At 29.8% G+C, this 14,415-nt stretch overlaps 1 protein-coding gene across 2 annotated transcripts in view; it reads left to right on the top strand.

Moving 5' to 3' along the window:
- The first annotated feature begins 817 nt into the window (after positions 1–817).
- Positions 818–14,415, top strand: part of LOC107438564 (glycerophosphocholine cholinephosphodiesterase ENPP6) — an 81,884-nt gene continuing 68,286 nt past the window's right edge. For both annotated transcript variants that reach the window (XM_043047481.3, XM_071178369.2), the window contains exon 1: positions 818–1,189. In XM_043047481.3, the coding sequence (XP_042903415.1) occupies positions 907–1,189 (283 nt within the window). In that variant the 5' untranslated portion in view covers positions 818–906. The remainder of the gene's footprint in view (positions 1,190–14,415) is intronic.

Here is a 14,415-nt window from a genome sequence, read left to right as displayed (position 1 = left end):
TAATAATATCAACATTATTTATTATTGCTTAAATTATAAAAAATGTTCTTTGATTTAATATTTAATAATCGCGTGAATATTTTCAACTCATGCAAAGTTTTTTAATATTTCATTCAATAAATAAATTTAACAGTTTAATTCTTATTAGAATTCAAAATATTCTATATTGAGAATATGTGACGATCCCATTTTGAATGATGAGCCAAACATTTTAAAAGTTGTGGAAAAAAATGCATATTTATTTAAATATAACTTGGTAGAGTTTAATTTACGATCTACTTGCAATTTTTAAGTGTAGAATCGTTTACAAAGTCACTATTCTTAACAAATAATAAGATTTAAAATAAATAAATAACAGTAAGAAACTATTAAATTTAATATATTTTAATGAAGACTTCCATTTGTTGAAACAAAATATGTTGTTTTTCAAAAGCTTTATGGAGGTTTGTTTAAAACATCTTTCATTTGGGCCCCTGTTACTCAAATAATAAGTTAAATAACACTATCATAATATAAAGGAAAAGAGTTGTATATACGTACATTAACTAAGTTAAATTAATTAACGGAAAATAATATTTTTGTTATTGTCAAAATGTTCCAAAAGCATTTGCAGTGCTTTAAATGCCATCTAAAATAAAAGCTTTTCTCTTTATTTCCGTCAAATGCAAAAGTCTATTCATTCTACCATGATATAAGCTTCGATTCACTTAAGCTAGAAGCTTACTGTCAAATGCAATATGTACTCAACCCCCCCTTTCCTACTTTCAACGCCACAAGTTTTTCCACCCAACTGTTTTAAGTGCGGCCCAGGGAGTGAAATATGCCAGAAGACGATCCGGAGTGCAATCCGGACAGTCATTCTTTCCCGCTTCTCCCGGAATCGGGAAAAGCTTGCATTTGAAAAGCATGGCTCAGTTGTTTTGCAGAGTTGTACTACTTCTGTTATGGTCTGCACTTTCCGGAGAGGCTTCGAGTTACGAATATTATAGCAGTTCTATCAAACAGCAGTCCGGAAAATCTCGTCATAAATTATTGCTCATTCTTTTGGATGGATTTAGGTGGGATTATCCCGACCGAGATAAAGGACTTCCTGGTTTTAGGAGATTAGCGGAGAATGGCGTGCGTGCGCCTTATGTCACTCCGATTTTTCCGTCTAATTCTTATCCCAACTGGTACACTATTGTTACAGGTAAGGAGCTGTAAGCCTTTTAATATTTTAAATTTTTTGTCTTGTAGGAATTTGGCTTCGGCCATAATGAATGAAATGGGAGTACAAATTCAAAAAACATGGTTAAATATGAAACAAAATTTGAAACTGGTTGTTAGATAATTCATTTTTAGATTCGCTTGAACTTAAAAATCAAGAGTATACTAAGTTTTTTTTAAAAATTATTATTAGATTCAATTGAATTGAAAAATTCAACCCATGATTCAATATTTCTTATTTAATAGGGTCTGACAAGAATTTATTTCGCACTTGGTTGATTGAAATTGTGATATACTTAGTTCATACTTAGTTTAATCTTGAAAAATTAAATATTTTTGGGCTGAAGAACTGAGCTGATGGCTAATTAAAAATGAAATATATGCGATGAAGAAATCACTAATTAATTAGCTAGAGCATATTTTTCGTTAATGACACATTTTGTGTAATTTGACAAAAAATAGATTTAAAAATTAACAGTCAACAATTTAGAATTTAATAAAGATTATTATTATTTTTTATCAAATGTAAAATTTGTGTAAAAATTTTACATTTATAGTAATGTAAATATTTTTGACTCAAGTGGAAATGAGATGGAATTGTATAAAGTTTTAAAGATGCTTTTAAAATTTTGGAATTGATGTTTAAGTTAGCATGGATTTTTAATATGCCTACTAGTTTTAATTATAATTATAAACATAACTTTATAAACTGTCAAAAATATACATTTTTCTGCTCTATAACATAATTTTGTTTGAAATTTAATTTCCTACCTCTTTCTCCATGAACTGTGATTGACTTCAAACACGTGACTGCTTTATTTCGTCAAAATCAAATTATACTTTTTGATTTATACTTTTATATACTTATCAAATTATACTATCATTCAAAAATTATACTTTTTGGTAAGGAGATAATAAATAATTTAATGCATCGTCAATTTGAGGCCGTTATGTTAAAGAAACTCATAGAAAGGGCATCTTAAATTCCATTTTTAAATTTTTTAATTTTCATTAAAAAATTTCGAAAATGGTTCAGTATGAAGTTTGTATAAAGCAATAAGTGAAAAAAAATTTCTTCTTTAGTTTTATGTGCAGTTTAGTAACAATTTAATTTACTTTTATTGTAAAGTCTCCAAACAACACACTGAAAAACTTTTGATCTAATGATCGGACTACCACATACTAGAACTCAATTTTTAATTTTCGGATTATGATTATTTATCCCAAAAATCTGGGAATTATGGTCCCAATTGTTTGGCCAGCAGAGCAGTAGGAAATGTGAAAATGTTAATTTTACTTCTTGCATATTTCGCTATATCTTTTGCATCTTCGCCATATCTCATATTCGTCATGTCAACTCAAAGATAATTAAATAAAAATAATAATTTTATTTAATAATTTAATAATTATTTTATTTTATTTAATAATTATTTTATTTTATCTAATAATTTAATAATTATTTTATTTTATTTAATAATTTAATAATTATTTTAGTTTACTTAATAATTTAATAATTATTTTAGTTTATTTAATAATTTAATAATTATTTTATTTTATTTAATAATTATTTCAGTTTATTTAAAAAAAATTAATATATTATTTTATTTAATAATATTCGAACAATTTAGAATCGTAAGGTATATAAATTTTTCACATAAATTTAAAGAAAATAATTTTATATAGTAAAATACAAAATTTAAACGAAGTCTGTCGTTTATGAGAAGTCAAATTTTGAAAAATCAGGTATTTAAAATTCGATTACTCAGGAATTATTCAACCAATTTCGTACAAATTTTTTAATTTGCTATATAAAATTACTTTCTTTAAAGTGATGTAAAAGTTTGTATAACATACAATTAAAATAATTTTCGAAAATTAATAAGTAAAATAATAAAAAAGAATAAATATTTACTAAAATGATCTTTTTTGTAAGAAAGTTTCTTTGGGCAAACAAATTTTATAATTGCGTGCAAGATTTTTTTAAATTCGCTTCAAAAAGTTCTCGAGATATGAGGAAATACACTGTAAGTAAAATGATAAGTTTTACAAATTATCGACAGCAGCCCTGACCAAATTTTTGGCCATTGGATCGAAAAATAGGAATGTTTATTCAGAGAGGTATTTTGGTGTTTGATTTCGTTAAACAAAATATCGTCTGCATTAATTAATTAGCAGAGATCACCCCTACGAACCATTAAAGTTGAGTCAAAATGAAGTGAAAATCCGGTTATTAAACCAAAAGTTATTCAGGTTATTTCACTTAATTTTTTGTGCACTGTACAGGCTTAACACAAATGTATGATCTGATTTTAAATACTTATGATTTTAAGTCTATAGCACATTTTAAAGTTACACAAATATAAAAAAATGCACCATTTTTTTTTTACTTCCAGATGTTTTATGTGTTACTCTTTTATTGTTGAGCTCTAACTTGTAATGCATGTAGTTCCACACGTTTTGTAATTTCTCATTGTCAGCGATTCTCTAATGCTGCAAAAATGCGTTCTTAAAGTTATTGTGGTGACTTAAGCTTTAGTGGTTTAAAAACAGTATCTTCGACGTAGCCCCTTAAAAAGAAATACGATTGGAAAAGGTGATAATTTTATTTTTTACTTTATAACCATCGTTTCACAGCCGGCCCAATTTAGAGTTTACGACTACCAATGTTCAACTCCGTAGCCTTATTTTGAACCCTATCCTGGATCAAGTATTGAGAGAATTTTGCCTTCACGGAGGACACTTTGGATGGAACTAACCCGCATTTGCGTTACAAGGACTGGAAGACCACGAAAACCACCCACGGTTAGCCTAACGGAAAGGGGACTCTAACCTATGATCCGCCTACCCCTGAGAATATTTTACGTCAGTACTGTGGTCGGAGCGAACCGTGTACGGAATTCCAGCTATCACTGGGTGATTCGAATTCATCAATACGAACTCGGTTCACCTCATTGAAAAACGAGCACTCTATCCCCTGAACCATCGCATCTCAGGGTAAGGTGATTTCTTTTTTTTTTGTTTTGTTCTATAACTGTCATTTAACAGCCGACCCAATTTTATGGGTTTACGACTGCTAATGTGCAACTCCGTAGCCTTGTCATTTTGAACTCAATCCAGAAGACAAGGGAACTCCTGGATCGAGTATTGAGAGAAATTTGCTTTCGTGGAGGACTTTTTGATGGAACTATCCCGCATATTACATGGAGAGGAAGACCATAGGAGCATCCCACGGTTTGCCTGACGGAAAGGGGACTCCAACCCATGATCCGTCTACCACTGAGGATATTTCACGTCAGCAATGTGGTTGGTGCGAGCTGGATGCGGAATTCGTATTGGGATTCGAACCCGGTTCGCATCGTTGGAAGGTGGACGCTCCATCTCCTGAGCCATCGCGACTCTGGGTAAGGTGATTAAGGGTAATTCACCTATCACTCTCATGCCCAAGACACTGTTTATGAAATGCTGGTGTCAAAAATACAGCAAGAACTTCAAGATCGCATTAGTGATGAATTGTTGACAGTGTGAAACTAGAATATGTGTGGAGCAAAACTGATTATGGGTCGTATGTCAAAAGTAAAACAAAAGGGTCACATTGTGAACATTCGTAACTGAAAAAAACGGTATGATTTGTTTCAATTTCGTGTATCATGTACATTAATGTGTGTATTAATTTCGTAAGTTTATATGCTTAAAATTCAGTCACGATGGATAAAGCAGAACAACGCGAATATAACGCAGACAAAGGCACAAAAAATAGGCATACTCTAGTTTCATTTCTATACACAAGAGCTTTCTTCAGTGTTGAAACGCAAAATCATAGGAGAAAATAATGAGACACGCGCGTTGCAATAAGAAAAAGATGGGAAAGACGAACGAGCTTGAACAAGGTAAACCAATGTTTCGCTGCTGTTTTTTTACTCTGTTTTTTCAGTATCTTGTCCAAGCTTGTTTCTCTTACTATATTGATTAGATTGTTTTTTTCTTTTTCTAAATGAGTTTGTCTTGTACTTTCACCCGTTATTTTGAGTTTAAACACTGAGGAATGTTCCTGTTTATAAAATCAAAGTTTTTGCGCCATGATTTGAGCTTCATCAACATTATTTTGCTTTATTAATATGTTTAACAGAGTTTATCCCTTCTTCATTTGCATTCTAGTTATCCATTTCTGTAAGCCACGCATTAAAAATAAATTTAGGCTTATTTTATTGCTCCTTACTTTATTACTCCTTAAGGAGTCATAAATTACACCTTAAGCACCAAAAAATGTTATAAAACTATTAGAGCTATAGCAGTATTTTTATATTTTAATTTAATTTAGTCCATATTGTAGCTAACTGTAAGCCATATTGTAATCATTATAGCTAACATATCTAAAAAATAACATCGCGAATCTCATACATGACGAAAATTATTGAATACGATATTGTTGTGAAAGTTGTTACATTTTATTTGGGTAACGAGAATATCTACCAATGTTAAAATAGTATAAATTAATTAAATTGAAAAAATACTGCTACAGATTGTGAAGTATCTATATTTTTAGCAACATATCACGGTATTAAACTTTGATACTATCGGTTATAGGTTCCAATGTTGGCGATGTTGATAACTCAGGAAACTTAGCAACTCTGCCAACATATAGTCCATTCAACAGATAAGTACCCGATAAATTTATTTCAAGTTTATAAAACTTGAACGATGATAAAAATCAAAGACAATCGAAATACAGTACATTATCGAATTACGATACAATCATTTTCTGAAGAAAATGATTTCAAATCAGAGATAAATTTGAGACTATATGTTTATACAAACAGTTATTTTATAAATAAAGAAATAAACTTTTATACGTGATATTTTTCAATCACATATTGTTTTAATAATTAATTCCATGAACTATATTTCAGAAATAGAGTAATAAGAAAAAGTAAAAAGACACCATCGCATCTTCTATTCGTATTAAAATTATAATTAATATATATAAATTAAAATTCGATGTTGCGGGAAGGTTAAATTAAATTTTAATAATTCTCAAGATAATCTTGCAATAACTATAAAAATAGGTTAAATAAAAACGAGTTTAATAAAGAAACAAGTCATGAATGTAGCGAATTTATAGCAAGTGAATTTATAATTATGTTAGAAGGGACAACATCCTGTTCACTTCCGCTCACCAACTCCCTTCATTGCTTCGCAACTACCCTTGTTTCTTGTATGACACAAAACAAATTGTTCCAATAAAATATGTTCCACTAACTAAAAAACTGAATGGAAAAAAGTAAAGTAAACTCCTTTTTATACCCATCTAATCAGTATCTATCGCTTTAAGATTTGTTTAATTTTTTAAGCCTTTTCATATTTTTTATTTTTTTAACCAATGCCCACCTGATTGATACTCATAATTTAGGTATCAGTTGGCACATTTGTTGGCCACTTTGGCAGGAGTACCATATCAGGTAGGCCAGCGTCCACAGTATGGACAAAGAATGAAAGAACATCCATGACCTGTCCGGGATTCGAACCCGGGACATTTCTGATGTGAGGTCAGCGCCCTGACCACTACGCAATCCGGACGTCTTAAAGTCTTTTAGAAATTCAATGACTTTTGCTTTATGATTTCTATTGAAGTTTCTTTGTTATCCCAAATCGCTTGTTGTTCTACAATTTTAATTGAAGTTTCTGTTTTAACGCGAACCACTTTCGCTTTGCAATTGTTATTAAGGTTGTTTTGTTAACTCAATTAACTTTTGTTTCGCAATTAGTATTGAAATTCCTTTGTTTATAAATTTTCTCCCAATGAGGTACCTCAAGTTCGAATCCCAGCTTTGGCTGGTCGATACGAGTTTTGATTCTCACTCGTGCTGAATACAGTACTGACATAAAATATCCTCAGTAGTAGATAAATAATGGGTTCGAATCTCCTTGCTGTTGAGCTAGCAGTGAGAGGTTTTCCTCTCCATGTAACACAAATGGGGGTTAGTAAATATCAACCATGAAGGCTATTTTCTCCCAATGCTTGATCCAGGAGTTCCCTTGCCTTCTGGTTTGGGTTCAAATTTACAAGGCTACGAAGTTGAACTTTGACGGTCGAATCGGGTAGGCTGTTCTATGCTGGTTATAAAATAGAATATAAAATTAAATAAACCTTCCACAAACTCATAATTTTTAAGTTTTTTTTTTGTTGATGTTTTGCCTACCTTTTCAAATTTTTACTCAATTTAAAATTGTGATAGCGCTGATAACTTTCATCAATCTACTCTCAGTTTCTGCGAGGAGGGGGATTTATACCTTAACCCCCCCCCAAACTTCCGGATAATCTTAATTTTCAGAAAAGCTTTCCTAGAACCACGAATTTTGGTCTCTCCTTTTTTTGAATATTCATGCGAATAAAGTTTTTTTCCCAATAGTTTTATATTTCCGCTAAATAAAAAAACATTAATTTAAATTTTGCGATATTTATGAATTCTTGAGGTAGAAAGAATGTCGTAAAATGAAACAAAATCTCACTTAACAAAAAAAAATTTCTGTTCAAAGAAAAAGATAATTTCTTCTAAAATATTTTCAAAAATGAAAATAAAAATCTTTTGGAAAACTATTTTATGTTATTTTTAAGCAAAACTGTTTAATATTAATTAATTTTAACTTTTTTTTGTTTACTCTTTTTGAGTTGAAATATGAAGAATAAAAAGTAAAGAAAGTAAGAAAAGTTTTATAAATTCAAACCATCACTTATCGAAGATGAAATTAAAACTTCTTATAATCATACATGTAAAAAGTAATAACAAAGGAAAAGTAAAAAACAAAACTTGTAAAAAATATATAAACACAGTATTTTGTATTCATTTTAGTTTATTTGACCAAAAATACTTTTGAAACTTTATATTTTCACTTGAGTTGCTTACATTCTTACACTTTTATTCGATTTGAAGTTGAGTAAACTGTAAAAAGAAACCGAAGAGAAAAATCCTTTTTATATAGTAGTCAACAAATTTTTATGAACGAAAAAGATTTTTATTTTCTCTCTTTAAAATAATTAAATAATCTTATAAAAACTTGAAAAAGAAAAATCTAGAAAAAGAAGAAGAATTCTAAGCTTTATATTAATTTAAATGTTTTATTAGAATTTACTATTTCCTTGTTGATTTGTCCTTTGTATTACAGTGAATCATGTCTTAATTCAGGAAAAGAAGTCCGAAACCGATTATAGCTTTTGCTTTATATTTACAGTACATTTTTTCTGCCATTTACATAATAAGAAGGAGAACACTTTGATAACTTTTGATCTAATGGTTCGGAGAGTGCACGGATCCTTTTATGTTAATATCATTTCTCACGTATTTTACTACATCTCTAAAACCAATGAAGAGAGTCCAATAAATTTTACACAATATAAGACTTTTTCACCCAAAAGTAATAAAAAGTAGTAAGTTATTTTTCGTTATTATTTATTATTATTTAATTTACAAGTAGCCATAAAAAATTCAAATAGTAAAGTGAAAAATTTTGTGTATCTGAACACAAATAATGGTGGCACATACTTTGCACCAAAATTATGTTCTACTGCACCAAATCTCAAGGATAGTCCCTGATACTGTGAAGCAAGCAGAATGTTTTTTTACACTACTTGGGGTAAGGTACGGCTTCCAGCTACCATGTTTGTTATTTTATAGCAGTAAAATTTATAATAATAAGACATAATATAATAATCTATATTATATAAAACGCTAATACGTATGTATCAATAAAACCGATGATATTTCTTTACTCGCGTTGGCAACAGTTTTCATTTTTAATTGATAGGCTTCGGCGCGCAAGAACACGTAGTGAGCATCATATGGCTAATCTATATTATATAAGACGCTAATACGTTTTAATTGATAGGCTTCGGCGCGCAAGAGCACGCAGTGAGCATCATAAGTCTAATCGGGAGAATTCTCACCGAATTATCAAAAAAATTCTCACAAAATTATCTTCATCGAAGCCGATGCTTTACATCCGGCGTTCAGTACTATTTCATATTGTTTTACAACACATGATTTTAGCCCTCTGGTGGGAAAGACTTTAAAACAAAACTTACAACAGTTACTTTTCTCAACAACTGAAATTTAGAATAGTGTGATTAAGAAAAATATGTGAACTGTTTGCAATTTCAAATTAATATAGAAATGCACGGGTTTATAATTTTCTACAGTGAAAAGTTTTCGGAACTTCAGTGTTCAAAAAAGTATACAAAAGCTAGACGTTAAGAACGTATCCAATGAGAGAGCAAAGCGAGCATCATGAACTGCGAAAGCAGTTCCGGGGGTTGGCGAGCGCTAGCGAGCAGGGGGCGAAGCCTCCTAGTAATAATAATATTATAATAATAAGATATGATAATCATAAGAATCAGCAAATTTATTTTTATGAGACAATATAAACTAAGAATCAGTAATTTAAGCTGTAACGAAGTTTTAAAATAAACTTGAGTTTGTAAATTAAGCATACGCATAGCAGATATAATATTAAGAGGAATTTGAACAAGGCTTAACGGAGTAGGAGAGATTAAAATAATACGTAAGAAATCATTTAGTACAGTTTACAGAGACTTAAAAACTAAAGTATAGTATAAGCAGGGCCCGGTTAAGCATTCGCCAAATGCTATAAAATCGTAAATTTGGTGAATAAAATTGTGTTTTGGCGAAAGTATTGGCGAATGATTTATTTTTTTTTGCAGTGGAAAGAAAAATATATATAAAAGATTGTTAAGATTTGCATTTGGCGAAGACTGTCAAAAATTGGAGAATACTTTTGCTATTTGGCTAATAATTTGAAGTCCTTAGCGCGGGCCCTGTATAAGGCTTTATTAGACAACTAAAAAGATACATAGATGTTTTTAATGACGAATTTTATTTCCAGCAGATGAAAAACAGAATTGAATGTAACAGCTAACTCTCGTTAATGATTGTAAACAATTGCAGACGAAATCAAAACGTGCCAACATTGGAGTTTTCGAAAGAGGAAATATTTAATGTATCGCATAAAAATAATCTTGGTGCAATCCTTTTGCATTCTGGGTGCTTAAAGCTATGAAAGCTCGATTTTGAAAAAGTGTTCTTTTTTTCACAACTCTTAAAGATGTTCAGCGAACTCGAAGAGATATTTCACCACAAATTTCTTCAGCAGATTTTTTTGACGTAATTTTAAATGAAAACTCCATTATTTGAAGGAAATTGGTCGATTAGCTCAGGTTAATAAAGATATAAGAGATTTAAGAGTGAAATAAACAACCTTTCAGCTGACTTGACTATTTGAACCATACTTACACAGTTACTTACACAGTTCAGAGGCGAATTCTCTTTCCCTTTAGCTAACACGGTATTAGTGTTGTATTATTTTATAACCGTCGTTGAACAGCTGACTCAATTTTGGGTTTATGACTACTAATGTTCAACTCCGTACCCTTGTAATTTTGAACCAATCCAGAAGGAAACTCCTGGATCAGTACCCCCAGAGGTATGATTTGTAATGGGAACATGGAGGACTTTGGTGACTCGACAGATTTAACTTGCATCAGTCACCATTTACTACACGGGGAGTCTTCGGCTGACAGGGATCGAACCCATGCCCTCTTGGACATGGGCCCCGTGCCCTACCAACCAGGCTATCCCGGCCTTAGTGTTTTATTATAAAAAAAAAGTCTGAAACTGTATTTGTCTTGAAAATCTTGCACAATAAAATCATATTTATGCTTAAAAACGTTTACAACTATAGTGGCTCACTAATTATAAAAATAGAAACAGACATAGAAAGTAATCGTCAAATTATTTGTGAAAAGGTAAAGTTATTGTAGGGCAAGTAAAACTGTATTGCAAAAACTAGAATTTGAACTGACGGTTTCAATCTGTTTATGATAAGGGGGAGAAGCAGTGAAAAACCGTTATATCATCTTAACAGCTTTAAACCGTCAAATAAACGGGGAAAGTCCGGAAAGAGGTATTTTTTGCAACGCATCTGCATTGTTGCATTTATGTCATTGTATGTAAAATTGCCGATTGAAATAATCGTCGTACGTATTCGAAATACGACGTACTTGAAATTTTTTCTTCATAATTATCTTTCTTAATTAAGCAGTAAAAAAGAGTGTTGATTGAATTTTTTTCATGATTATAATTTTGTGTTGAATCTTGTCCGTCTTCATTCAATGTAAGAAAATTAATTTTCTCAACTCAACGACATTTTAAATACACAGTAAAATTCGTTTCAAATTTATACTTAATAAAAAATGAGGAGAAAATAACCAGTCTTTAAATTATTGAAAAATGCATTTTGTGGTGTTGACTTTAAAATAAAATAATTTCATCACAACTAATTAATTATTTTTTAATCATTTCAAACATTCAGAAGTTTACTGTTCTTGTTTCCTAATGAACATTTAAATAAATTATCATAGTTAATTAAGAATTTAAACATGAGCCCACAATTCAATTACGTGGATATTTACTTAATTATATTCAATAAGAAAGATAAATAGACGTTTTTCGATGAAATGAACAAACAGTAATTAAATCGACCAAGGAAATGTTATTTAAATTTTTTTATAATTTCTAAAAAAAGTTTAATTTTAATGAATAAAGTAATTTTAAAACGTAAGTAAATGAGAAATTAAAAATAAGTCTTCCTTTTTAACAAATTAATTTACTCTCTTCCTTGGCTATTTAATATTTAATTATAATTTAATTACAAAATAAATGTTATTCCTTTTTAGCTATGATGCTTCAAAATATAAAACTGCCTTTTTTTCAAATTAAATGATTGGTTTATTGGATTCTCGTTTCGCATATCAGCCAACATGATTGCTTGTCTAACTACTTAATTATGAAACTACTCATACCAGAAATTAGTTAACGTCTTTTTCTAGGTATTTAATTTTTCTCTCTATTCTAAAAAAAAGTTTTTGCAGTTAATTTTGTCCCCTGAAAAACTTTTTAACTACGTGATGAAAATCTAAGATTAAGGAATCAATTCATTCAGAATCTTTCAGGGAAGACATTTAGGGCATTCAAATCTTTTACATAATTTTAAATTTTTATTTATTTTAGTTTTAAAGCACGATTTTGCAGTTAATAATGAAGAATAACCGCCGTTCACAACAGCCAATCACATGTCTGAAAACGGCAAGCTTAAAAAAGCGATTTACAAGTCTGAATTTTCTTTTTCAGAGATGCAACCAATCACAAAATAGTTAGAATTTCATTCTTCAGTTTTACAACATCTCAACTTATTTTGTATTGATTAATCTGATTATTTGTTTTCTAAAACGTTAATTCGTAAGTTTAATCTGGTTTTAAATCTTAATTCGATTTCCTGTTAGATTAGCTTATGCCTTAACAATTAATAAGGGCCAAACCTTCGATAAAGTTGGGCTATATATTGAACGGCCTATTTTTTCTCATGGTCAATTATATGTGGCATTGTCAAGATGCACAACGAAGGAGAACATTAAAATATTTATTAAAGATGATCCTGTCATTAACAATATTGTATATAGAGAAATATTATAACATATATATATAATGTCAAATTTATAAATGTATTTAGCGTAAAGAAAATGCTATTGGTGCATTGATTATTTTAATTCCGCAAAATTAATGTTTTCATTTATAGTTATTTTGCTGAATATTATTATATTTTTTTTTTAAAAATTACCCTGTTCTTAACAATATTGCTTATTGAAAAATATTATAGTGTTTGCATATATATATATATATATATATATATATATATATATATATATATATTGAATTAAATGTGTTAAAAATATATTCATTTCTTTGGGACAAAGTCTGTATTATTGTGATTATCATTTTTTTTAAACAAGTTTCATATTAAGATTATATCTGCACATTGATGTTAATTTCTGACAATTTTGGCTCATTTAGAGAACAAATAGGACATAGAAGGAACTGTAGTCAACGAAAAAAAGTGACATTGATATTGACACACTGCTTATTCTGCATTTAAGAAAATTAATTCTTTTCGATGATAACAGTTAATATTCAGTTTAATATTGAAATATATGAAATCAAAGCATTCTTGGTTTTGCGAAGCAAACCAAGCAAGAATTGCGAAGCAATTCTCCGGGGGTTGGCGAGCGTCAGCGAGCAGGGGGCGGAGCCCTCTAGTTTTTTAAATTTTAATTACAAAATTAATTATTCTTTCTTATTATATTATTTCTTTCTATAGTATTCCTTATAGTATTATTTCTCTCGAACTATAATGTTTTAAACTATAAAACGTTGTTTTTAAAACTAGAAGACTGCTTTATAGTTAGAATTCTGGCATCGCTTCTCAGCCACCGCATGATTGCTTTGTCAATATTTTTGCTTCTCAATGCCGAACGGATTTTTTTTATTTTTTAATTATAAGAACATTTAAAATTAAAATACTGCTTTATTATTGGAAGAATCGAAAAGCTTATCAACCACCTTCATTAACTATTTAAATAAAAGACTATTCATACCCACCGTACCTACGTTATTTGTGAGATGCTATTTCTGAGCATGCGCAGTATTGCTAAGGAGCGGAAAATAAGGTTACAGTTAACATAACGCAAAAGCTCTTTATTGTTAGAATTCTATGATTGCTTTGCCAGTTTATTTGCTTCTCAACATCTGAAATTATTTTTACATAACATCATTTATAGTTAGAAGACTGTTTTATTGCTGGAATCCTAGCATCGCTTATAACCTACTATGTTTACTTGCTTAACTATTTAACTATCAAATTAGGCGTGTGGCGTAACTGCCACTACAGATATTAAATACCAAAACACTAGTATATAAGACATGTTACCTTGAAGTATTGTTATTAGTGTTAGTAATTTTAAAAACAATCTGCACTAATTAATTAGCATAAACATAATTAGTATAAACATTTCTATTCTTCGCAATTTAAAAAGTTTGCGATAAAATAACTGCGTGAAAAATGTTTTCATTAGCTTAAGTAGCTCCAGAGATAAGGTGATATATCAACAAAAATAAATAAATAAATAAAATTTACATTAAGGTACTGAAATCTACTACTGTTATCCTGAACTATTGAGTTCATATTTTCTATATTGCAACTACCCTATCTCCCGTAGGAGATCTGAAATACGAATTCATTGGAAAAGAAAAGAATTCCAACTATGCTTACACTTTTGATTCTAATTCCATAAATTTAAATATCCAA

The sequence above is a fragment of the Parasteatoda tepidariorum genome, chromosome 6 (assembly GCF_982258835.1).
Source record: "Parasteatoda tepidariorum strain Cologne lab strain chromosome 6, Ptep-v5.0, whole genome shotgun sequence".
Lineage (NCBI taxonomy): Eukaryota > Metazoa > Arthropoda > Arachnida > Araneae > Theridiidae > Parasteatoda > Parasteatoda tepidariorum.
This window is presented reverse-complemented; position numbering and strand designations above follow the sequence as displayed.